The 26,474-nt window shown below is 36.5% G+C and overlaps 1 protein-coding gene across 2 annotated transcripts in view; it reads right to left on the bottom strand.

Annotated features, from left to right (window-relative positions):
- Nucleotides 1-26,474, bottom strand: part of Diaph1 (diaphanous related formin 1) — a 95,108-nt gene that overhangs the window by 5,578 nt on the left and 63,056 nt on the right. For both annotated transcript variants that reach the window (XM_076856821.2, XM_076856822.2), the window contains 9 exons: nt 10,757-10,855; nt 8,103-8,197; nt 7,665-7,766; nt 7,053-7,292; nt 6,805-6,934; nt 5,963-6,087; nt 4,888-5,052; nt 4,665-4,800; nt 2,765-2,851 (listed from right to left, as the gene is read on the bottom strand). In XM_076856821.2, coding sequence (XP_076712936.2) covers nt 2,765-2,851; nt 4,665-4,800; nt 4,888-5,052; nt 5,963-6,087; nt 6,805-6,934; nt 7,053-7,292; nt 7,665-7,766; nt 8,103-8,197; nt 10,757-10,855 — 1,179 coding nt within the window. The remainder of the gene's footprint in view (nt 1-2,764; nt 2,852-4,664; nt 4,801-4,887; nt 5,053-5,962; nt 6,088-6,804; nt 6,935-7,052; nt 7,293-7,664; nt 7,767-8,102; nt 8,198-10,756; nt 10,856-26,474) is intronic.

Here is a 26,474-nt window from a genome sequence, read left to right as displayed (position 1 = left end):
ATATCTGGGCCCTAATTCCTTTCACCTATGAGCAGGTTAGATAATAACCATGAAGATTCTAAAGAATTTTCCCAGCACTAAGGTTCTATTGGAATAGGTGAAGCCTATAGGGAAGCTGGGAAATGGGAGAGGGAATAAAAGGGAGAGAGAAATGAATTTGTTTCTTCCCTTGACTTACATCTCAGTGAGCAAATGGCCTGTGTATAAGAGACTACAATTCAGCCGTGGAAATAAACTTGAGTCATTAAGGCCAAAAGCTGACTCAATCATGAGCCTAAAATAGTAGCTGTAATACAATCACATGGATTCTTCCCCTTGACACTCAAGCCATTGTTCTCCCACAACCTGCAGATCATAGCAGTTTACATGTTGCTTTTAATGAACCAGTCCTATGATAGTAACTCTCCTCTCCCAGCTCCTCAATGGGTCTTTGTATTCTGGACACTTCATCATGTCTCCAGAGACCGGAAGAATTCAACATTCCTTTAAATTCTAGGGAAAAGGCCAGTGTCTTTGAATAGGGACAGCTGCCTCACTGGGAAAGGACTCTGATGTAGATATGCTTGACAGTGCTGTTTTTTTGTTTTTTTGTTTTTTTTTTTTTTGTTTTTGGCTCTTAGCAATTTCACTCTGAGCATAAGTCTCCTATTCCCTTTTTCTCTGGGAGATAGTACTTTGACTAATTCAGGTCCTCTGCTGAAATGTTAGGTTCTGACAAAATCTCTGCTTCCTCTGCCTGTTGAGTCCCAACTTCCCACTTGGAAAGTAGTAGAGAATGGGACCTCCCCAGCAGAGGGAAGCCACTGATGTCTGGCTGCTTGTGTATAGGAAGCATCTGGGATTCTAGTATAGTTCTACAGGAAGACCTTTAAAAGGGAATTCCCCAACAAAATCTGATACAGACAGGCACTTGGCTGAGAGGGTTGAGGAAGACATGTAAATGAGAAGCAAGGTATTTCTATTAGGCCTAATGCTTAATGTAAAGTCATATCACCTTATACAGTGGTAGGAATGGTCTCGTACAAAAGTACTACCAGCTGTACTCTCTACCCAAATGCCTATTCATAAGACTAAATGTTCTTAGAAGCCCAGAGTTCTAAGCCCTTCATATCTATTTTTCCTCCCAGTTAGAGAGGCTTTACTCAGAGAATGCCATAAAATGGATAAGATGTAACTAATGAGTCTTTTGTTTAGGGAAGGTTTTAAAGTCATACAGAAGAGCCGTCCAAGAGAATTTCCCTTCCAGTCTGGGTAGAAATAGGCAGCTGGCTATCACATATAAAACTCATAGTAATCTAAGACATTCAGGCCAGGAAAATGTCTTTATGTGTGCTGGTATGTTCTGTACCCTTGATCCTTATGTCATTTTTTCAGGCTGTGACAGGTACTATAGGCCTACAGACATCAGCATATTAATAGCTAAGCACTGACCAAAGTTAGCCACATAACTCTTTGTAAAAAAGTGAAGCTCCTGGGGCTGGGGCTGGGGCTCAGAGGTAGAGCACTCTCCTGGCATGCATGAGGCGCTGGGTTCAATCCTCAGTACCACATAAAGTAAATTAAAGATATTGTGTCCACCTATAACTAAAAAAAAAAAAAAAATTTCCCTATTTAAAAAAAAAAAAAAAAAGTGCAGCTCCTATCAAATGGGCCTACAAAGTACACCAGTGAACAGAGAACACACCTTTCATCCCTCAGAAGTACAAATCTTTGATGATGCATTTTCTGTAACTCTGATTCTTTTTCAACCTGACAAAGAAGTCATCACTCCCAGCCCCAGAGGGACTTCACTAGACATAAAGGTGGAGATTAACCTCACATGAGGGGCAGCCTTGGCCATACTTTCTTTTGAACTAGTCTCTTGGGAGTGGGGGTATAACTCAGTGGTAAAGCATTTGCCTGGCATGCATGAGGCACTGGGCACCACACACCAAAAAGTTTCTTAGTTATTCAGTGACCCTCACAGGAAACTTATCCATTATTCCTTCACCAGACTAATGACTGAATCATTTGTCCTTTCATCTCTATAATATATTATTTTTATAGGATCTGGTTCAGTCTAATTTAAATCTTTTACATGTGAGAGGAGGTTGCATGAATGTGGGGAAGGCAAGGATAGCAGACTCTAACTGCACCCAAGGAAAAGGCAGTTCCTAGACACAGGGTAATCTTTTAGTTGGGTGGTCTTCTATAGTCTTACAAATGAGGACAATGATGCCTCACTTTCCCACTCTAGGATATTATACTTCCTATATTAGTTCTTTTTCTGTCTTCTTCTTGTGAAGTGTGAGTTATTTTTTTCTTTATATTTTAATCCATATCAAATGTAGTTTTGTATTTAGGTAAAAAAAAAAAAAATTTTTTTTTTGCAGTGTTAGGAACTAAACCCATGGCCTTGCACATGCTAGGCAAACGCTCTTCCATTTAGCTGTAACCCAGCCCATAGGGTCAATAATTTTTCATATTCACAAATTCTCACTCAAATCCCTGTGTCCTGAAGCATGGTGCCCTTGTTCCAAATTTCTGCTTCAAGAATGGGAGAAATGCAAGAATAGTCAAATGTAATTGATTTGCTGTCAGTTTCTCTGATATCAGTATTTCTAATGTGGGAGGAAGAGCACTAGATAATCCACTCTCAATGCTGGGATGTTGGGAAATTCCTAAACTTATACAGTACCACATCTGCTCTTTAGCCCAAGACTAGCAGGACCTTGAACATAAAGGCCTCACCGGCTTCAGGATGGGTTCCATTTTGTTTACTTACCCTGACGGGGTCCTCTCTTCCGTCGGAATGCTGCACCTGATTGCAGGGCTTCTAGAAGACTATCCATCACACCTGTCTCATCACCCTCTGTCATGAACAAAGGTACAGTTGTAAAACTCTTCAGCCAGAGCAACATGGCAAATGACAAGTTCCACATGAAATGCATGGCTATTGCTTGGAATCCCCTCTTTTGTAGTGGCTAAAAGTTCACAACAGACAAGGAAGGCTCCACCTCAACACTCACAGGCCTGTGTTTACTTGTGTCTGTTTAAAAATGGCAAAACAAAAGATTTCATTGCCTGCTATTTATTCATTGCAAACCCTGGAATATTTCTCTGCAGTGCATTCTCCCCACCTAATCAGGACTAGCACACAGAATTATCAAATTGCCCAGCTTCAAGAACAGGGTAAGTACAGAGACAGCAATAGTGAAATTAATAGACAATTATATCACCCCAGCTCTACCCTAAAGTGTTTCACTCCAATTTATACAAACATCTCATCTCACAGAGAGACTGGTTCAGGTCTCAAAGCAAGGCTAAATGAAGAGAGACCACTGATCAAGAGCATATTTCATTTAAGTACTGCCTCCAGTGGCTATTTCTTCCTGAAGCCAGCCCTGCATCTAAGAGGAGTGGATTGGCTGGAAAACGAAGAGTTAATGTAGAATCCTTGTTCCAGCCAGGCTCGATTTCCATGGCAACAGCTCAGGATAGTGAAATCTAAAACTGTGAAATCCCAAGGAGTGGTGTTGGCTGCCAGCTCCAAGACTAAGGCTCACTGCTCCCAGCGCCATCTGCTGTCTGAACATCAGCAGTGCAGATGACCTACATTCCAACCTCATTTGTTTGACCCAGGTTCTAGAAACAGGGCAAGGTCCACTACGCCACCTGTTGGTCAGAGCAACTCTCATCCTGTCACCTGGACTCAACCTTCCCCCATTTTGTCCTAACCAGTTCCCAGGAGGAAAAACCTTGGAGGTTCAGGGAGAATGGGAAAAAAGGTGAAGGATACTCAGGTGGCCTATAATAGCATTTACTGGAGCAGTTTGTGGCTTATATATATATATATCCGAGGTAAGGACAAGGGAATTGCTTTCCAGAAAAATATAAAGGAAAATCTCTAAGAGTAGTCTTTATCACCTGTGCTCAGTAAAGCACTCGGATTCTTCAGACTTGGCAGACCTGAGGACCACTTCATTTCCAGAATGCTCATGGCCCCTCAGGTTCAGCTTAGTGCCATGAACAACATATGCTGTATTTCTGCTGCCCGTGGGGGAAGGGAGTAGGGAATCCACGGCAGGAAAGAAGCAGAGACAGGAAACAGAGGGCCAGTAATTGAGACCATATGTTTCAACAAAGACATGGTTCTGGTCGTGAAATAAGAGATTCTGCTGCAGAAAGAAAAGGGTAGCCAGATTCCCGCCCCCCTTCCAGAAGTTCAATCCATTTATGATATCATAGCAACACAATACTTAGTAAAATAAGCAGAAAGGGAGGACAGCCACAATTAGAAAAGTGTAGGGAGACTCAGGAAAATATTTTGGGGAAAAAAAAAAAAAGATTAAGTGGAGGGAATGAGAACAAGCCAGAGGAAGCTTTGGCTGAGCAGAAGGAATGAGTATGTGTAACAGCAATACTAAAATCCCTGGGGAGATGAGACATAATGCAAGAACCAGCAAAGGAGAGGCAAGAGATTTTCACATAGAGAACTGGAATGTACACATAACTGAACTGGGTTTAAAGTTTAGCATCAGGAACTAGGGAGGAAGAAGGTTACCAAAATCATTTGCTATAAGTTAAGCTCAGACCTGAACTATTCTCATCTGCCTCTAGATTCTAAATAGAGAAACCTACTAAATATTGTTCTCTCAATCCATCAGCCCTTCTGTGCTTCTTACCTGCATTCATGTCTATGAGTTGCTCTCTCTTCTGCTGCTTCTCTAGCCGCTCTTTCTCTGCCTTCTCTTTGGCTAGTTTTGCTCGTCGCATCTTTTCTTCTGTCTCCCGTCGTTTTTGGTTCTCCTTTACTGCTTGCTGCAGGACAGGGGGATTCAAACATATGTACACCCACCACCAACCAACATGAAACCTGTGTAAAGTCAGCATGTAGTCCTTGCTCACCACAAACATATTTCTGAAGTTGTGCAGATCCATGAAGAATTCTTCCACAGACAACTTTTTGGGGTCAAAGATGAAATAGTCGCCTAACTCCTTATAAAGGGTCTCCATGTTAGAGTGCATCATCCGCAGCTTGTTATATTGTTCCTGTGCATCCTTTACAAAGCTGTGCAGCCAAGGAGTAAAGGATCAAGACCAATAAGCAGACTCACTCCTCTAGCCCAGAGAATTACTAGAAGATACATACTGGCATGCATAAGGATGTTCAACACAGCACTGTTTATGACAGCGAAAAACCAGAAACAACTAAATATCCAAACAGAAGAATGGTAAATCATAAACTTCGGTACACCTAGAGAATAGGAGGTGATAATTGAAAAAGAGACTGTTTTGCATATACTACGTGGAAACACAGCAAATACTAAGCACAAAAACCAATGCAACAGAGATTTGTTTAAAATAAATTCATGAGGTGAAAATCAGAAAGAAGTTCTGTAGCAATGGTTTGCTTTCAGTTCCATAATAAAAATACTTCAAGAGCTATGTACTTAACCAAAAAAAAATTTTTGAACCCAGCGGTGATTAACCACTGAGCCACACCCCTAACCCTTTTTATTTTGAGAGTGTTTTGCTTAGGTCCTTGCTAAGTTGCTGAAGCTGGCTTTTCTTTCTTTCTTTTTTTTTGGTACTGGGGATTGAACTCAGGGGCACTCAACCACTGAGCCACATCCCCAGCCCTATTTTGTATTTTTATTTAGAGACAGGATCTCACTGAGTTGCTTAGTGCCTCACTATTGCTGAGGCTGGTTTTGAACCCGTGATCCTCTTGACTCAGCCTCCCAAGCCACTGGGATTACAGGCATGCACCACTGTGCTGGGCCTGAGAACTTGTGGTCCTCCTGCCTCCGCCTCCTGAGCCTCTGGAACTATAGCCATGCACCACTATGCCAGGCTGGAAAAAATTGTTTTTAAGAAAAATTGAATGCAGCCACATTTATCCTGTTGTCCCCTTGGGGAAGTGGTCCCCCACCCCCACCCCCTTCCTAGGGAGCAACTTTTTTCTTTCAGGAAAGGATATAGTCATTTTTTCAACAAACTTATCTTTTTCATCTGTGGCAGCTGGAAAATTCTGAACATCACGTTCCACATCAGAAATCTGTTTCTTCATCTGATCTAGGTTCTTTTGCAAGTTTTCAGCAGAAACTACAGGAAACAAAAAGACAGCAAGAGCTTGTTGGTAATTTCAGCCTCAAGACCTCTTAGCTTTCACCTTTCCTACTGACACATTCTGGTACTTAATTATTTTTCTTCTCTATGTACTCTCCTCTAGTTATTTCACACATTTACTTTTCCTTTTTGCATCTAGACCACAATTATTTGATAATTGGTTTTCTAGCCTCCACAAGGTGTATGGTACTAAGATCAGAAGGCAGACTTCATTTGATTTTAAAAAAATCCACAAAATCCTCTGAGATCTAGGTTTCATTTATTTTAGAAAACCGGGTTTGGGAGGAGGGAGACATATGTAAAAATATAGAAACAGGGCAGAATTCTGTCCCGTTTCTACTGAATGCTTTACCTACTCCCAGGAGAGTGAAGCATGAGGTTTGTTAATCCAGTCTGCTTTCTGAATGACAACAAATATGGACCTAGACTGAAAACACCTGCCTCTCCTGTTGTTTTGGTGTTTCTGTTTTCCCAGAAAGGGAAAGAGCTCTTCCATTTTTATACATGGAGACCTCTCTTCAGCCTTATGCTCCTCCCTTGTGGCTTAGACACTGTGTCTAAACCTTCCTCCATTCACATTTAAAATAGTCTGCACTGAAAATGATCTAAAATCTACACTGTGTCTTATTTTTCTCCCCCAGCAGACTTCTGGGGCTTGGAACCACCTTTTGGCTTTGCTCCAATCTGTCTCACCTCGGCTGGCTTTCTCCACATGAGCAAGCTCATCTGGGAACTTGAGGACATCAGGATAGTCATTCTCACACAACTCAGCCAAGAAGTGCAACAATGTCATCTTTTGATCTGTGGATTTCGTGTCTCGAAGCTAGGGGTGAGAGGAGAAATCATTAGTATTGACTTGCCCAAGACTATTTCAGGCGACACTGGGCTCCACAGAGGCCTGTAGCCCTCCCTCTGTTGTCCTGCTCTAACCCATGACTTACCTTGCAGAGGAAGCTGATGTTGAAGCCAAAAGCTCCAGCATTCCTGGAGCCAGCATTCATATAGTTTCCAACAAGGAGGGTTATCTCCAGGAGGCTAGAGAAGCTCTCACTCTTGCGTAATTCCTCACATGCGGCAGTGACAGAAACAATCTCTGGCTTAATATTCTCTACTTGCTCACTGAATTGCAGCTTGAAGAGAATGGCATTGAGGCGAGGCCGCAGGCGGGGCACTGTGCCCATCTAGTGGGAAAGACAAGCAACTTCTTTTTTTTAAATTTTTTAATTTTTTTAGTTTTAGGTGGACACAATGTCTTTATTTTTAAGTGGTGCTGAGAATTGAACCCAGAGCCTCACACATGCTAGGTGAGCGCGCTACCACTTGAGCCACATCCCCAGCCCAAGCAATTTCATTATAGCTAATATAAACGGAGAAGTCAGAAAAAGAGGCAAAGCCTCCTCTGGGAAGATAAATTCCAGAATAGAGAGATGAGAGAATGAAAGATAGGCTCAAAACAGGCAATAGCTAAGAGCAAGGGTCTAGGCTATTCTCTAGATCAGAGGGGAATAAGGGAATAAGGGAATGGGAAAAGAACAGAATGCCCCAGGCCTTACCACCACACCAAACTGCTCTGACTCTGCCAGATCATCATATTCATCCTTCAGTTCAGACAGCATTTTTAACTGCTCTGGCTCTGGCATTTGCTTAATGAGGTTCTGAAAGAGAGAAAAGGATATCTCTTTGTAAGAGGAATCAGTTGACAACTTGAGTCTAAATGACTTACTCTTTTGTCAGTCCCAGACTCTGCCCAAGGACCACTACAAAAGGAAACACGGGGCTGTAGGAGGTTGGGAGCAGCTAGCAAAATGGCAGGACTTCTGATAAATATGCCAAAATAACTTGACCACCAGAAAAATGGCAGCTTTTCCAAAGCTAGCATTTAAAGTCTATGATGCTAGAGGATGAGCTTCCTCAGCTAAGGAGGGAAGAGGTGAGGCTGATGTCCAGTTATGCAGAAGAGCTAGCTCCTATAAGACAACCTTGCTCCTTACCTGGATCATAGATTCCGTAAGAACAGCCTCATTCACCTCCAGGATGACATTCTTAATCTCTTGATAGGGCATGCGGAAGGAACCCAAAAAGATTGCTGCCAGAAAATGAGATAATACATGTTCTCAGTCTCCTTTCCCTTCTAACCCATTCTGCAAACCTAATCTGTATTATCTCCCCAAGAAGGCTCTTTGAAAGTCACTCTGCCCTTACAGTTAAAACCCAGCTCCAGAGTTCAGTGTCTAAAGCATTCTCTCATCATTCTCCACATTTATGTCACACACCAGCCATGATGCACCACATTCTATAAACATTATGATTTTTCCTGCCTTTGCTCACACAGGAAGTCTTTTGATCTATTTTATATACATACATCAAAGTATTTCACCCCACTCTATTTTAGTGGACTCCCAGGACTCCATCTTCAAAACTGTCATTGCCATGACCTGCTCTGATTGTTAAACTGTCCCTCTTTCTAACAAACAAATCCTTCCCTTCTAGTATGCTCACTTTCTAATCTCTGACTCTTCAAACTTATCAGGAGCACATTCTAACCTTCTGACAACTGATCCATTTTCTGAGTGTGTCAGTTCCAATCTGCCTTCTCTATTTGACCGAGACCTTATAGTATAGCATATCACTTCACTACCGTCTACAATTACTCCCATTACTGCTGCTTCTACTATTCTCTTGCTGCCTGCATTCTTGCAGAGTCTAGTTAATCCAGCTATCTCCTTTCTCTACTCTTACTTGGGCTGATGTAGATAAAAGTCCATGCATTTGCAGGGGCACCAGTGACAGCTGGAGCTTCAGTGCTGCTTAGCAATCCCTTTCTACATGTCCTTACTTCCCCATGTTCCAATTCCTTTTGGCAGTTCCTCCAAAATATACCCATTCTCCTAACAGTCCCACAACACCCCCATTTGTTCTAAGACCTTACTTCTCTTGCTAAGAAAAACTGAAGACGTTGGCCAAATTCCTTGCCCAGCCTTTTCATGGCACTTAAAAACTGAACATTGGGGTAGGCATGATGGTGCACACCTGAAACCACAGCTACTCAAGAGGTTGAGGCAGGAAGATTGAAAGTTCAAGGCCATTATGGTAATTTAGCAAGACTCTTGTTGCAAAATAAAAAAGGATAGGAATGTAGCTCAGTGGCAGAGCATCCTGGATTCAATCCCTAGTACTGCAAAAAAGAAAGAAGATGGGGGACTCTCAGTTACAGCCAGACTAGAAAAGGCTTTGGAAAGCACTATTTTGGAATCACCTACAAGAAAACTGTGACAACACTTCTGTAAAGTTATTAGCATATGCTCATATACATGCATGTATACACATATATACACATACCCCAGGTATGCATCCTTTCCTTAAGCTTCCACAAAAGAGGTGGCCCTAAGGTCCTTGTCCTTCAGTCAAGTCTCTCCTATCTTGCAGGGAAAAAAAATCTTTCCTGACCCAGTGTTCCTCTCTACCAAATTCTCTTTAACTTTATAGCATTCTGAAAATATAACTGTCTTTTCTTTTATGGTCACAAATTTTACTTATTCTGTCTTCACAAAGCAAATGAAAAGATAACACTGAAACTGTACTCTATGTAAGATTCTACCCTGACACCTCTCACTACATCCACTAGCCATGCTCCCCCCCCAACAAAGAGAATCTGTTCTTGGTGAATCTGCTTATTTCAGTAAATGATAACACTTTTCATAGAGTGATCTAAACTCAAAAAACACCATCTTTATCCCCTCTGTCAACCATTGAGTTCCATTAATTCTGTCTTCTTACTATCTTGTGACTTCTTTTTGATTCTCACTATCTTAGTTTCAGGCCCTGATCACCTCTTACCTAGTTTAAAGCAATAACATAACTTATCTCTCTGCCCAGTCTTTTCCTACCCAGCAATTCAGCCTTAAAAAAAAAAAAAAAGAAAGAAAAAATATTACCGCCTAAGGGCCTTCCTAAAAATTATAGTTGTAACACTCTATTTCTTGTTTAAAAACTCTTTAATAACTTTCACAGCTCCATAGCTTTACTCAGGTAGACTCAACTACTTGCAGTTCTTGAACTCAATGTTCTCTCATGCCAATGTGCCTTCACATAGGCTAATCCCTCTCCTGAAACAAGCCATTCCTCACCCTTCTTAACAGTTCTTTCAAATCAATTTAAGTAATACTTCCTTGAGAGGTACTACTTCAAGATTTCTGCCCACCAGTACTCCCCCAACTTGGATATCCCCTTTCCTAGTTCTCTCATAAGCACTTTAGCATTCTTCTATGACAACATTTATTAATCTATGCTATTATTATTATTTGCCTTTCTATCTTTACAAGACTGTGTTTTATGGAATATACAACCTTTTATCTCTGGAACATATGCTTAGTATATGCCTAATAGATTGCCCATCACATAGAAACAAGAGAGACTGAGATTCAAATCTCAGACCCTCAGAGTTCTTATTAGCTCTATAATGACATAAAACCATATATTTAGCAATCTTGCAGTGGTGCCAATGGGAAATCCACTATGCAATGCCTAGCACACAGCAGGAACTCCAGAAATGGGTATATCATATTGAGAGAACTTAAACTCAAGAGAATTAAGTTCTTAGAAGAATTCCTTCACATTTCAAATAGTTTGGATCACAGTTACTCACAGAGATTCTGGGCCGTCTTTGAATCCAACACCTTTAACTCTTTTACTTTTTTCTTTTGTACAGATTTCTTTTCTTCTCCACCTTCCTGATCCTTTTTGGCTAGTGAGGGAAAGATAAGAAAAACATGGTTTAGGACAAGCCACTTCTGTTCCTTACTGAACTACCACCACCTAGCCTGGAATGGTCCTTTGCCTGGTCTCCATGATAATGGTCTCCCCACTGTATTCCTTTAAGGCTAACTTTCTCTTTAGCCACTCTGCTATTAATGACTGCCCCCTATTATAATGAATATTTCATTTTCATTTCTCCAAAAATTACCAATAATGCTTTCTTACCTACATCCTATCCACATGCAGGGATCAGCAAACTTTCTATAAATAGCAAAATAGTAAATATCTTAGGTTTTGCAGGCTATGTGGCCTGTTCTCATTTCTCAGCTCTGCAACTGTAGCATGAAAGCACCCATAGACAATACATAAATGAATAAGGCTGTGTTCCCATAAAAATATTCACAAAAATAGCAGTTTCATAACCCCCATACTAGAGTCTTCCACTATGTTATCCTTTTGTGTCTATTAAAAATTCTCTTTATCTTTCAAACTTCATCTTGATGAACATGACTTGCCCTGGAGATGAGGGGGGGAGAAAACAGAAACTGTTCTGAACAGAGAGATATAATTATAAAATATTTTGACCTCCAAGTTTTTAGAAAGCCATATGGGAATAGCTTTGAAAGCAGAGTCAAGAAACAGACAAAGCTACTTGGTTCTGAGCAGAGGAATGGGGAGAACTTGAGCATGAGTATGAGGAATATTTTTGAACACAAACCCTCTTACACCATTTGAATTTTTGACCATATGAAAAGTATTAAGCAAGAATAAAAATAAATAACAAATGAGCAAGAAATAAAAATAAAGTTATGGACAAATGGTACCCCAAAAGCCCTATTTAAAAAAAAAATCCATCCATTTGACCCAGGAATCCCAATTTAAGAAAGGAAAATTCCAAATACATAAAGATTGGTTATGTAAATAAATGATTATTGAGTAAGAAAATGAAAAAAAATACAGAAAAATCATGACATAAAAAGCTGGTTTAAGATAACAACAACAGGGCTAGGATTGTGGCTCAGTGGCAAAGCACTTGCCTCACACATGTGAGGCACTAGGTTCGATCCTCAGCACCACACAAAAATAAACAAACAAAATAAAAATTAAAAAATGTGTGTATATATATATAACAACAACAATAAGCCAGGTATGATGTCACAGGCCTATAATCCCTGTGGTTCAGGAGGATGAGGCAGGCAAGAGGATCACAAGTTCAAAGCCAGTCTCAGCCATTTAGTGAGACCCTAAGCAACTTAATGAGACCATTTCAAAATAAAACAATTTAAAAGGGGCTAGGGATGTGGCTCAGTAGTAAAGTGCCTCTGGGTTCAACCCCTGGTACCAAACTGAATAAATAAATAAGTCAGATAAAAATCCAGAAAGACTGACAAAGATAAAAAGAGAGAAGGCTTACATACTACTATTAGAGATAAAAAGGGGAATATTATTACAGGTTCTGCGGCCATTAAAAGGCTAAAACATTTTTGCATTTATAAATTGGACAATGAATAACAATTTGTTAATTTTTGTTTAATGACCCAATACTACCCAAACTCAACCAATGTGGAATAGTCAACTTGAATACTCCTAAAATCATGGATACTCCTAAAAACTATTTTTAAAACTAAATCTATAATTTAAAATCATCTTAAAAGAAAATCTTCTGGCCTAGAACATTTCAATGGAGAATTACACCAAACATTAAACAAAAATTAACAATAATTTAATAATCTCTCAGAAAACAGAAGAGGTGTGAGGCAATACTTTCCACTTCAATTTTTTGAGGCAAGTATTACCTTGATACCAAATTAGATAAGTACAATGAAACAACGATGATGAAAAGGAAAAGACTTGTACTCCATCAGTATTCCTCATGAATACAGACACATTATATGATTTTCAAATATTTTCTCCAATTTTGTAGATGGTCTTCTTTCTTACTTGATGACATCCTTTGGAGAACAAAGCTTTTCATTTTGATGAAGTTCAAGTTCTTTTATTGTTTGTGCTTTTTATGTCAAAAAATTCCAAATTCAAGGTCAAGAGGATTTAACCCTGTTTTCTTCTCAGTGTTATAATTTTAGCTCATGCATTGATTCATATCAAATTTAATTTTTGTATATGGTGCGGATTGAGATCCGATTTAATCTTTTTACACACCGTCCATCTATATGGAATACATTTGATGAAAAAACTATTCTTTCCCCATTGGCATCTGGTTATATATAAGGAGTTTATAATTTTACCAATTCTAGAGGCTGAGGCAGAAGGACTGCAAGATCAAGGCCAGCCTGGACTCTGTCTCAAAATAAAAATACAAAGGGCTGGAGATTTCATTCAGTGGTAAAGTATCCCCTAAGCTCAATACCCAGTATCACATACAAAGGTGGGGGCTTATATTTGCACCCTCAATTCAATTGCATTGACCTATGTGTTTATATTTATGCCACAGTGTCTTGGTTATAACTGCTTTGTAATAAGTTTGAACACAAGGAAACATGAGTCATACTATTTTGCTTTTTCTTTTACAGGATCCTTTTGGTTGCTCTGAATTCACTTATAATTCCATGTGAATTTTAGAATAAGCAAGCCAATTTCATTAAGAAAATCAGCTGGGATTCTCATAGGAGCTGCAAGTGAATCTGTAGATCACTTGCTATCTAAACAATGTTAAGTCTTCTGCTCGACAAACATGGGATGTTTTTCCCATTTACTTAGTTCATTAATTTTTATCAGCAGTGGGCTATGTAGTTTACAGAGTTTGTTTTATTTGTAATTCTTTTGTTATTGTGAATGGATTCTAAAAATTCATTTCATTACAGGTTTGGTGGTGCACACCTATAATCCCAGCAGGTTAGGAGGCTGAAGCAGGAGGATCTCAAGTATAAAGCTAGTCTCAGCAATTTGGCAAGGTCCTAAGCAACTTAGTGAGACCCTGTCTTAAAATAAAAAGGACTGTGGATGTGGCTCAGTGGTTAAGTACTCCTAGGTTCAATCCCTGGGGCCAAAAGTTAAAAAAAAAAAATTATATATATATATATATATATATACATATATATATATATATATATATATATAAACACAAATGACTGACCTCTTTGTATTGATCTTATAACCTGCAACTATGCTAATTACTACAATTAGTGGAATTTTAATGGATTCTTTGATAATCTATATACTAGATCATATCATCTGTGATACTAAACTATCCACAGCCCTTGCCTTTTTTTTTAATAATCTTGATAATTCTTATTTATTTTCTTGGCTAACTGCCCTGGCTATAACTTCCAATACAACATTTAATAGACGAAGTAAGAAGAGAATTTTGTCTTATTTCTAACATTATAAAGGACAAAGTATTGGATCTTTCATCCATTAAATATGATTTAAACCGGGGGTTTCTTCAATGCCCTTTGTGAGGCTAAAGCAGTTCATTACCCTTCCTAGTACATTAGGTGCTTCTTGTCATGAAACAATGTTGGGTTTTGTATAGTGCTTTTTGTGTCTAATGAAATGACCATATAATTTGCTTTTTATTCTAGTGATATGATGAATTTCATTAATTAATTATCAGATGTTAAATTATCTTTGTGCCAGATGTGGTTATGCACACCTGTAATCCCAGTGGCTCAGGTGGCTGAGGTAGAAAGATCCCAAGTTCAAAGACAGTGTCAGCAACTGAGCGAGGTCCTAAGCAACTCAGTAAGACCCTGTCTCAAAATAAAAATTTTAAAAAGTCTAGGGATGTGGCTCAGTGGTTAAGTACTCCTGGATTCAATTCCTAGAACCAGGAAAAAAAAAAAAAAATCTTTGCATCCCCGAGATAAGTTCCACTTCGTTATGGTAAATAAGTCTTTTTACATGATGCTGAATTCAGTTTGCTGATTTTTTCCATCCACACTCATAAAAGATCTTGCTCTGTAGTCTTGTTTTCTTACAACGCAATGTCTGATTTTGACATTAGGATAGCAATAGCATCAAAAAATGAGATAAGAGGTGTTCTTTTTCTGTTTCTTGGAAAATTTTATACAGCATTAGCATTAATTCTTTAAATGTTATGTAGAATTCAGCAATAAAGACATGTGGGTCAGGGCTTTTGTTTGGGGGTAATTTTGGATTCATCATTCAATTTCTTTACATGTTAAAGGTATATTCATATACACTCAGGTGTATATGTTTATAATTGTTACACCTGCCTGATTATTACTCATTACAAAATGTTCTCCTGACATGAGTGGCATTTTTGGTTTGAAGTCTTGCTTTGTTCAATATTTGTCACTCCAGTTTTGTTGGTGGTTGTTGTCTGCATGGTATCTTTTCTCATCCTTTTACTTTTAATCTATTTGCTTCACTGAATCCTAAGTTGTGTCTCCCATAACAACACATAACTGTTTTTGTTAATCCAGTCTACCTTTTGATTAAATTAATCCACTCCAACTGATGGAGTTGTGTTTTACTTTTTGTTTCCTATGGCTTATGTTTTTTACTTGTATTCTTGGTGGGGTTTTTTTGGGTTTTTTTTTTTTTTTTTTTTGCATTAAGTGAATATTTTCTAATGTAACATTGCAATTTCATTAATGATTACACGTGTGTGTTTATCTATATATATAAATGTATGTTATGTGTGTATTTTTATGTTGCCCAGGCTGGCCTCAAATTTGCAATCCTCCTGCATCTGCCTCCTGAGTTGCTGGGATTATAGGTATGCATCACCACCCGCAGTTTTTAAAAAATATTTTTAGTGGCCACAGATACTTGCTTTTCTCACTAAAACTTTGTAGATTTCCTTGAATGTTTTTTGTTTGCTTTTTCCTTTTAGATCATTTCCACAGGTTTTAAATAGTTGTTTTAAGAAAATAATTCAGCAGTTTCACTGGGGAACAGATCATGTCTTCATTCTGCAAGTCTGTTTTTACATTTCCTTTTTTCCTTTCTTTTTGGTGGTGCTGGGGATGGAACTCATGGTCTTGTGCATGTTAAACAAGTGCTCTAATATCCATACACTTCCATATCTGGTTTTTCTTTTTGATTTAATGTGGAACCAACCTAGATGCCCTTCAATAGATGAATGGATAAAAAAAAAATGGCATTTATACACAATGGAGTATTATTCAGCACTAAAAAATGACAAAATCATGACATTTGCAGGGAAATGGATGGCACTAGAGCCGATTATGCTAAGTGAAGCTAGCCAATCCCTAAAAAACAAATGCCAAATGTCTTCTTTGATATAAGGAGAGCAACTAAGAACAGAGTAGGGAGGAAGAGCATGAGAAGAAGATTAACATAAAACAGGGACGAGAGGTGGGAGGGAAAGGGAGAGAGAAGGGAAATTGCATGGAAATGGAAGGAGACCCTCATCATTATACAAAATTAAATATAAGAGGAAGTGAGGGGAAAGGAAAAAAAGGGAGAGAAATGAACTATAGTAGATGGGATAGAGAGAGAAGATGGGAAGGAAGGAGAGGGGAGGGGGATAGTAGAGGATAGGAAAGATAGCAGAATACAACAGTCACTAGTATGGCAGTATGTAAAAATGTGGATGTATAACCGATGTGACTCTGCAATCTGTATACAGGGTAAAAATGGGAGTTCATAACCCACTTGAATCAAATGTATGAAATATGATATGTCAAGAGCTATGTAATGTTTTGAACAACTAATAATAATAATAAAAAAAGAATACATCTTAATCTTTAGGGCAAGTAGTGTGGCCTAAAGGAGTTTCTTCTTCAAGTTTCCTTTTGACATGACTCTGATAGTCTTTGAGTATTTCTTGCTAGCAATGTAAAAAATAGCCCATGCTGAATGCAAATTGGTGCAATTCTAGAAAGCAGTATGGAGATTCCTCAGAAAACTTGGAATGGGACCACCATTTGATCCAGTTATCCCACTCCTCAGCATATACCCAAAGGACTTAAAATCAGCATAGTATAGTGATGTGGCCACATCAATGGTTACAGCAGCTCAATTCATAATTGCTAAGCTATGGAATCAATCTAGGTACCCTTCAACAGATGAATGGATAAATAAAATGTGGTACATATACACAACAGAATAGTATTCAGCAATAAACAAGAATGAAATTATGGCATTTATCCTATCACACTAAGTGAAATAAGCCAATCCCAAGAAACCAAAGGCTGAATGTTTTGATATGCAGATGTTAATATACAATAAGAGAGGGAGGAGAATAGAAAGAAGTTCATTGAATTAGACAAAGGGGAATAAAGGGAAGGGTGCAGAGATGGAAACAGGAAAGACAGTAGAATAAATTGCACATGACCTTCTTATGTTCATATACAAATACACAACCAGTATAACTCCACATCATGTACAACCACAAGAATGGAAAATTATACTCCATGTATGTATAATATGTCAAAATACATTCTACTCTCATATCTAAAAAGAATCAAAAAAATTTTTTAAATAGTCCACGTCCATGCTCATTTTTCTTTCTAAGTTCTGATTTCTTTCTGTGGAGTATGATATTTATAAACCAAGAAAATTCTGAAAAAGACATGATACACATTCATCAAATATAAGTTGGCAGAAATTATATGACATACATTAGTTTATGAACCATTAGTACAGGAAAAAAATACTGCCAATTAATCTCTGACATCAACTGTTAAGAAACACCATGAATTCAGACGGCAGTTGAAAAAAATTCAAAACATATTCATGATAAAAACTCTTGCCAAATTTTTTTAAGGAGAAGTTCCTCAACTTGATAAAGTCCATCTATGAAAAATGTATAATAAACTTCATAATTAATGGTTAAATATAGAATGATTAAACCATAGAACCAGGAATAAGGAAAATATGTTTGTTCTCACCACTCTCTAAATGATATTTCTTTGTATATATTAGAATAACTAGAAATAGAAGTAAAAAGAACCATAACGATGACACCATAAAGAAATAAGCAGTTAAACTATATAAACAAGATTTACATGCAAAACACTAATGAAAAATGCACAATCTAAATAAGTCTTCAATAAATATGCAACACTGAAATTGGTATATTTTCCCAAATTCATCTATAGGTTCAACACATCCTTTCATCCTATTAAACAAAGAATTGCTATATGACCTAGCAAATCCACTCCTAGGCATATAAAACAGGTATTCAAATACACATACATGCATGTTCATAGCAGCATTATTCACAATGGCTAAAAGTTAGAAACTGTCTATCAATGAATGCATAAGCAAAGTGTATTTATAATGGAATATTATTCTGTTATTAAAAAGGAATGAATTACTGATACAATGCTACAATGTGGATGAACCTCAAAAATATCATGCTAAGTGAAGAAGCCAGATATAAATGTCATATGTTGTATGACTCCACTTAAATGAAATATTCAGACAACAATAGATGGGTACTTGTCAAGGGAGAGAAGAATGGTAAGTGCTTAATAGATCTAGGATTTCCTTTGCGGGTGATGAAATACAGAGAATTGGAGAGATGTGGTGGTTACATAACACTATGAATATACTAAAATGCCATTGTATGATTGACTTTAAAATGGTTCATTTTATGCTATGTAAATTCCACTTCAATAAATAAAGTGGTGATTGTTTAAAGTGTTTAAAAACACACTAATTAAATTGGTGAAATCTGAATATGGGTTGCATCTTATATAACAATATTATGTCAATAATAAATTTCTTAAGTGTGATAAATATACTATGGTTACAGAGAGAATGCATTGTACTGAAGAGATACTTCAGGGCACTTGGGGTACTTTATCTCAAACAATTTAGTTAAAAAAAAAAAAAGAAAAATGTTTATCACAGCATTACTAATAGCAGCCAAAATGTAGAAACAACTCAAATGTCCATTGATTGATGAACAAAAAAACAAAATAAAATATCTATACAATGGACTATCATTCAGTCATAAGTAGGAATGAAGTGCAAACATACGCAACAACATGGATGAATTTGCAAACATCATGACTCCTAAATGAAGTCAGCACAAGAGCACACATTATATGATTATATTGATAATAATGAAATGTCTAGGATAGGCAAATCCATGAAAACAGAAAGTAGATTAATAGTTGCCAAATTGTGGAGAACAAGTGGAGAGATGCTAATAGATTCAGAGTTTCTTTGGTGTATGATGAAACTATTCTGGATTTAGTGACAGTGGTTATAAAGTAACTGCCATTATCTAATAGATTTTTTTAAAAGGGACAGGGACTGTAAAACAAAACAAAACATAAAAGAATTTTTTTTTTTTTTGAGACAGAGCCTCACTATGTTGCCAAGGCTCGACTTCAACTCCTGGGCTCAAGTGATTCTTTCACCTCTGCCTCTCAACTAGCTGGGACAGGCACATACGACCACACACAGTTGGGATTGTATTCTTTCATATACACATACATTTATATATGAAATGAACGAAAGATCTAAATGGAAAATAAAACTATTAAACTTCTAGAAGAAAACAAAAACATTCACAACGTTTAGGTAGATAACAATTTCTTAAGACAAAAAAGGACAAATCATGTAATAGGCAGAATTATAAGCTAGTCTCCCACTTTCTTTTCCAGTGGGATGCATGATCCTATACAGTCCTTTCCTTTGAGAGTGGGTAGGCCTGGCCTACTGGGGAAGCCCTTTAAATGAGGGTTTGGAGAAAAGAGACAAAGGAATCAAAGAGGTTCAGATACTCTATGTAGCAATGTTGTTGTGGAGGTAGCCTCTAGGAGTTGAGAGTAAACCTTGTTGATGGCTAGCAAAAAAAAGTGCAGACCATATATTCTTCAATTAACAAGGAACTGACTCAATCAACAGAAGAGGAACACTGAATTTCAGAAAGCAATGAAGCTCATCTAGAACCCTGATGTGATCCAGATAACTCAAACACCAGACTCACTGAAAATTATAAAATAATAAATTTATGCTGTCTATATCATTAAGTTTGAGGTAAATTTTCATGCAGTAATACAAAATAATACAAAACATTAAAAAATCATCAGGCACAGTGGTGCACACCTGTAATCCCAGCAACTCAGGAGTCTGAAGCAAGAGGATTGTGAGTTCAAGGTCAGCCTGGGCAAATTAGTGAAGCTCTAAGCAACTTAGTGAGATCCTATTTCAAGATTTAAAAAAAAGGGGGCAGGGGTAGTGTATAGCTCTGTGGTAGTGTGCCCCTGGGTTCAATCCCCAATATAAAAAAATTAAAAAATAAAATATTTTCAAATTAATAAAATAGATTTGACAAAAATTAAAAACCTGTTCTATGTATCAAACTATTAAGAAATAAAGACAATCCATAGACTGGGAGAAAATATATGCAAAACACTTACCTAATAAAGAACTAATATCTAGAACATAAAAAAATATGACTCAATCATAAGAAAACAACCTGATTTTAAAACATGAGCAGAGAAGATTTGGACATATACTTCACTTGCCAAAGAAGATATATAGGTGGCAAATAAGCACAGAAAATGCTTACTAACATTAAGCCATTAGGAATACATACTAGGAATTAAAACTAAAATGCCTAACCCATAAAAACCACAAAACAAAACCTATGATACTAAAAGCTAGTAAAAATGCAAAGCACCTGCAACTCTCATACATTGTTGGTGGCCAATTTAAAAAAGTTTGGCAGTTTCTTATACAATTAAACACACTTACTGTATCAGATGACCCAACAATTCTATCCTTAGTCATTTGCTCAAGAAAAATGAAAACACATATGTCTAGACAAAACCCTATATGCAAATGAGCTATAGAATGCAATCTAAATCTAGATATAATCCTGTTTATCAACCAGGGAATGGATATAATGGACTACTAAATTTAGCAACATAAATGAACATGAATGTAACCACTTGGATATATCTCAAAGACATTCTAGAAATGACAAAACTATGGGGATAGACTGCATATCAGTAGTTTGCTATAGCCTAGAAATGAGGAGACTATACTGACAGATGACCTCACAGAGCTTCTTTGGAATCATGAAAATGGTCTCTGTCTTGATTGTGGCAATTATAAGGCAAATACATGTCCAAGTTCATAGAACTGTACACATTACTATATAGAAATGATACCTCAGTAAATTTGACTGAATAAGCTGTCAATAAAATACAATAGTATAAAACTGTACTAATTATAACAGAGTGATGCTGTGAAAACACATTAACTGAATAAGGAAATAGAAGGAACTTCAGAAATAGATATGATGAATGTAGTATGCTAAAGTAGCAACCCAGGGGCTGGTGTTGTAGCTCAGTGGTAAAGCACTCACATACCATCATGAGGCACTGGGTTCAATCCTTAGTACCAAATAAAAATAAAATACAGATATAGTGTCCAACTAAAAAATAAATATTTAAAAAAAGCAGCAACCCAGATTACTAAAAAAGAATGATCTAATTCAGGGACTAGTGAATTTTTTGTTTTTTTGGGTACTGGGGATTCAACCCAACAATACTCTATCACTAAGCCACATCCCCAGCTCAGCCTCCCAAGTGGCTGGGTGGGGGTGGAGGGATATAAACGTGTGTGTGTGTGTGTGTGTGTGTGTGTGTGTGTGTGTGTGTTTTTTCTCTTCCAGTACTAGGATTGAATCCAGACTTTTGCATGTAAGGCAAACCACTGAGCTACATCCCCAGCCTTTGGTAAACTTTTTTAAATGACCAAATGGTTATTATATAGTATCCATTCAACTCTGCTGGTATAACATGAAAGTATTTCGTCACAGTGACTAACCAAATGGCATGGTTGTGTTCCAATAAAATTTAATCAAAACAGATTGGCTAAAATTTGCTAACTCCTGGTCTCATCAAGACAACTAGCTATATATTTTCAAAGAAAACAGATCTTAACTTTATGCTATTCACAAAAATAAATTCCAGGTATATTAAACATCTAAATATAAAAACAGAATTATCATGGAGTATAACTTATTCTAATTAGGATTCCATTCTTGTACACTCTACTGTCATGTATAACTAAAAAGAACAAATTAAAAAATAAATATACAACATAATTGTATATTTATGTACATAATTTTGAATAAATAAAAACTTTCCTAAGAATAATATAAAATTAAGATAGTATAAATTACTGGAAGCAGTGGCACATGTCTATAATCCCAGCAACCTGGAAGTCTGAGGCAGGAGGATCACAAGTTCCAACTGCAATTTAGTGAGACCCTGCCTCAAAATAAATACAATAAAAAGGGCTGGCTGGGGGCATGGAGTAATTAATGATGGTGGAATGTGATGATCATTACTATCCAAAGTACATGTATGAAGACACGAATTGGTGTGAATATACTATGTATACAACTGGAGATAGGAAAAACTGTGCTCTCTATATATGTAATAAGAATTATAATGCATTCTGCTGTCATATATAAATTTAAAAATACATTTAAAAAGAAAAAATATGGGGCTGGGGATGTGGCTCAAGCGGTAGCGCGCTCGCCTGGCATGCGTGCGGCCCGGGTTCGATCCTCAGCACCACATACAAAACAAAGATGTTGTGTCTGCCGATAACTAAAAAATAAATATTAAAATTAAAAAAAAGAAAAAATATGGAAATGTAAATTAAAACACAAGAGGAAAACAAGAAAGAAAAAAATAAAATAAAAAGGGCTGGGATATAGTCAGCGGTATGGTATAAGGGCCTTGGTTCAATTTCTAGTACTGACCCCCCCCCCAAAAAAAAGTTTAAAAGATTAGAATACTAATTATGTAAAATTCTAAATTTTTCAAAGTAGTGAAAATTATTGTATAAAATAAAAAAAAAAAAAATGAGAGAACTTCTATTTCCAATGAGGCCAAATCTCCATGGGGGAAAAAAAACCCAAAAACTTAAAATGCTAATGTAGTATTTAGAAAGCCACCCTGAATACATGAAACAGTTGATGAGATGGTGATAACTTCCACCAAGTGGTAAGCAAAACAGTGGAGTACTGTTATAATATCAGTCTGATAACTCTGTGGGCAAGGGTGGACTGGAGTTAAGGTCCAGTTTCTGCCCAGTGGACAGATTGTTATGAAACCTTCACCTTAGGTTATTAAAAACAAAAGGCTACATACTCAGAGTAAAGTTGAACATATCAGCCTTCTACAACTTTTAATTTTTTTTTTTTTTTTTTTTTTAGAGAGAGTGAGAAAGGGAGAGAGAGAGAATTTTTAATATTTATTTTTTAGTTATCAGCGGACACAACATCTTTGTTTGTATGTGGTGCTGAGAATCGAACCCGGGCCGCACGCATGCCAGGCGAGCGCGCTACCGCTTGAGCCACATCCCCAGCCCCTACAACTTTTAATATTGGAAATGAAATTAAAAGCTCAATGGATGTGTTTAAATAAAATAAATAAATTAATTAAATAAATAAAATGAAGGTATCCTGTCCAACTACAACTAAAAATATTTATTAACAACAAAAAAGAGATACAAGTAGTCAATAAATTGGAAGAGGATAAAAATATCAAACTAAAGTGTTGAGATAAAGAAAAATGGAGATAACAAAGAATGTAAGGACACATGAGACACAGTGAAAAGGTCCAACATATAAATATGGAGGCCATATTTATAAAGAAAGTAGTTGTGCATTTTCCAAAAGTGATCAAAAACTTCAACACTCAGAACAAAACTAACCAGTAATCCAAGGACAAATGCAAGGAAAACCACACCAATGACACACAACCACACCAGTGAGAGTTAAAATAAATTCTCAAAGTAGCAGGGGTGGAAAATATTATCTTCAAGTGAACAATGACCAACAGTGGTATACTTAAAAAAAAAAAAAAAAAAAAAAAAGACAAAAAAAATACTTCTTTCAAAAAAAGATGAAATAAAAATATATTCAGTCAAAAACCAGAAAATTTATTATCAGCAGATATGAACTGAAATAAATGTTGATAAGAATACTTAGCCAGGAAGAAGAAAACCTGTCCCAAAAGAAATTCAGAAATGCAGACAAGAAGGAAAAACATTAGAAAAATGTTTTTAAGTGAATATTGCTACTACAAATAGTAAAAATGTTTGTGGGATTTAAAACCTATGTAGAATCGAAAGGTATGACATTAATAACTCAAAAGCAAAGCATGCAGTCAGTTGAAATGTTGTAAAGTTCTAGTATTATTTGGAAAATTGTAAAAATTATAATTTGTGTAAGAGTACAGTAAATCCTTAGCATGCTAAGGTACCCACCAGAAGCATAGTAAAAGGATGTGTAACAATAGGAGAAATTAAAAATAATTAAAAAGTTTTAAATAATTAAAAAGGAGACAAGAATGGAAAAAAGGGACATAAATCCAGAAAGCCAAAATCAAACAGAAAACAAATACTAACATAGGATAGATTAAATCAAATGAATTAAATAAGTTACCATGAAGATTGGATTACGAAGCATACCAGAGCCATACCTTAAAGACACAAATATTGAGGGTAAAATAATGGCAGAACATAGACCAGTCAAAAGAAACACTAACTAAAAGCAAGTTGCTATCCCTCTACTAATATCAGACAGAAATGTTGTCTCTAATAATTGTCATGAATACATATTGAAACAGTAAGGATTAATCTATAAGGAAGAAAAATTGTAAATCTAAATGGATTCCATAATTTAGTTTCAATTTATATAAAGACTGACTAAATTAAAGGGGTGGAGGAGGCAAATCCATGACTATAATGGAAGAATTAGCACTTTTTGCAAGTAACTAATAAAGCAAGCAGAAAAAAACATGGAAAAGAGAAATTCTGGACATATCTGATGAACTTAGGATCTAATATATTATAATAACATACCTAACAATAACAAATTATGTCTTTTAAAATATAAATATAGCACACTTCCCAAAGTTTCCTGTATACTGGATAAAAGCAAGCCTCAACAAATTGCAAAAGATAGAAGAAACCATTCCAAGTATGTTGTCTGACCACAGAAATATTAAGCTGGAATTCAGTAAAGAGATAACTGAAAAATCTCCAAGTAACTCAACATTGAACGAAAATATGCAAATAACTACAGTACCAAACCTAGACATGGGATATTTTAACTATATTTCTCAGTAACAAAATAATCAAATAAAAAGTAAGGATACTGAAAATGTAACACAACAACATAATCAACAGAGAAGAACTGATGGATACATATAGAACACTTCACATAAATGTAATACACATGGATCTTTCAATGCACATAGAACATGAATAATAATTCCTCAAACATGTCAACATCCTCATTCCTGGAACCTGTGAATAACAAACTTACATAGCAAAAGCAATTTTGTGGGTATGAATAAATTAAGACTCTCGAGATATAATAATTATTTTTGGATTATCTAGGTAGGTTCAATATTATCAAAATGACTCTTAGGAAGATAGAAGGTTCAGAGTCAGAGAGATATGACATAAGAAGAGGTCAGAAACAAAAAGATCTAAAGATGCTATGCTTTAAAGATGGAAGAAGGGGCAATAAGCCAAGGAAAGCTGGGAGCTTCTAGAAGCTGAAAAAGGAAAGGAAACAATCTCTTCCAAAATCCCCAGAAGGAACACAGTACTGTCAACACCTTGATTTCAGGACTTAAGTCCTCCAAAACTGAAAGAAAATAAATTCCTCTAGAATTGAAAGACAATAAATTTGAATTGTTTTAAGAAACTAAAATTGTGGTAATTTATTATAACAGCAATAGGAAACATATACTCCATATATATGAAAATTAAACTCTTGTAAGTAACCCACAGAAACATATCATAATGGAAATAAAAGATGTATTGAACTAAGTGACAATAAAAAATGCTTCCTGTTATAGTTGAATTGTGTCCTCCCAAAATTCATGATAAAGTCCTAACTCCACCCCCAAGCCACAAAATGAAACTGTACTTGTAGATAAGAGTCTGAGTTCAAACTGACCCTTAAGGTGGTCTCTAATCCAATCTAACTAGTAGTGTTACATAAAGAAGAAATTTGGAAACACCGAAATGAACACACAGAAGAAAAAAGCATGTGATGACATAGTGGCCATCTATAAGTAAAGGAGAAAGACTTCAGAAGAAAATAAACCTATTAACATCTTGAACTTCTAGAACTGTGAGAAATCCAACTTAAGTAGTTAAACACCACCACCCTCCTGTCGACACTACTGTATTATAGCAACCCTAGAAAATTAATATGCTTCCTATCAAAACTTATATCCCTTAAATATACCTAAAATATAATTTAAACAGAAACTTAGCTTCAAATGCATGTATGAGGAGGGGAGACAAAGACTGAAAACTAAGGAGTGAAGCATTTATTTCAAGAAATAAGAATAAGAACAATAAAATACAATTAAAGAAATTTGTATTATTATTATTGATCCCAGGAGTGCTTAACCATTGAAATCATCACATCCCCAGCCCTCTATTTTTCATTTTCAAGATAGGGTCTCATTAACTTGCTTAGGACATCACTAAATTGCTAAGGCTGGCTTTAAGCTTACAATCCTTCTGCCTCAAGCCTCTCAAGTTGCTGGGATGACAGGTATATGCCACCACACCCAGCTACTACAAATAAGGAAAATTTTAAAATACAGATAAGAACAGAAATGAGTTAAATTTATAGCAGAAAAGAC

The sequence above is a fragment of the Callospermophilus lateralis genome, chromosome 5 (genome assembly GCF_048772815.1).
Source record: "Callospermophilus lateralis isolate mCalLat2 chromosome 5, mCalLat2.hap1, whole genome shotgun sequence".
NCBI classification, from domain to species: Eukaryota; Metazoa; Chordata; class Mammalia; order Rodentia; family Sciuridae; genus Callospermophilus; species Callospermophilus lateralis.
The sequence above is the reverse complement of the archived record's forward strand: the minus strand, read 5'-3'. Positions and strand labels throughout refer to the sequence as shown.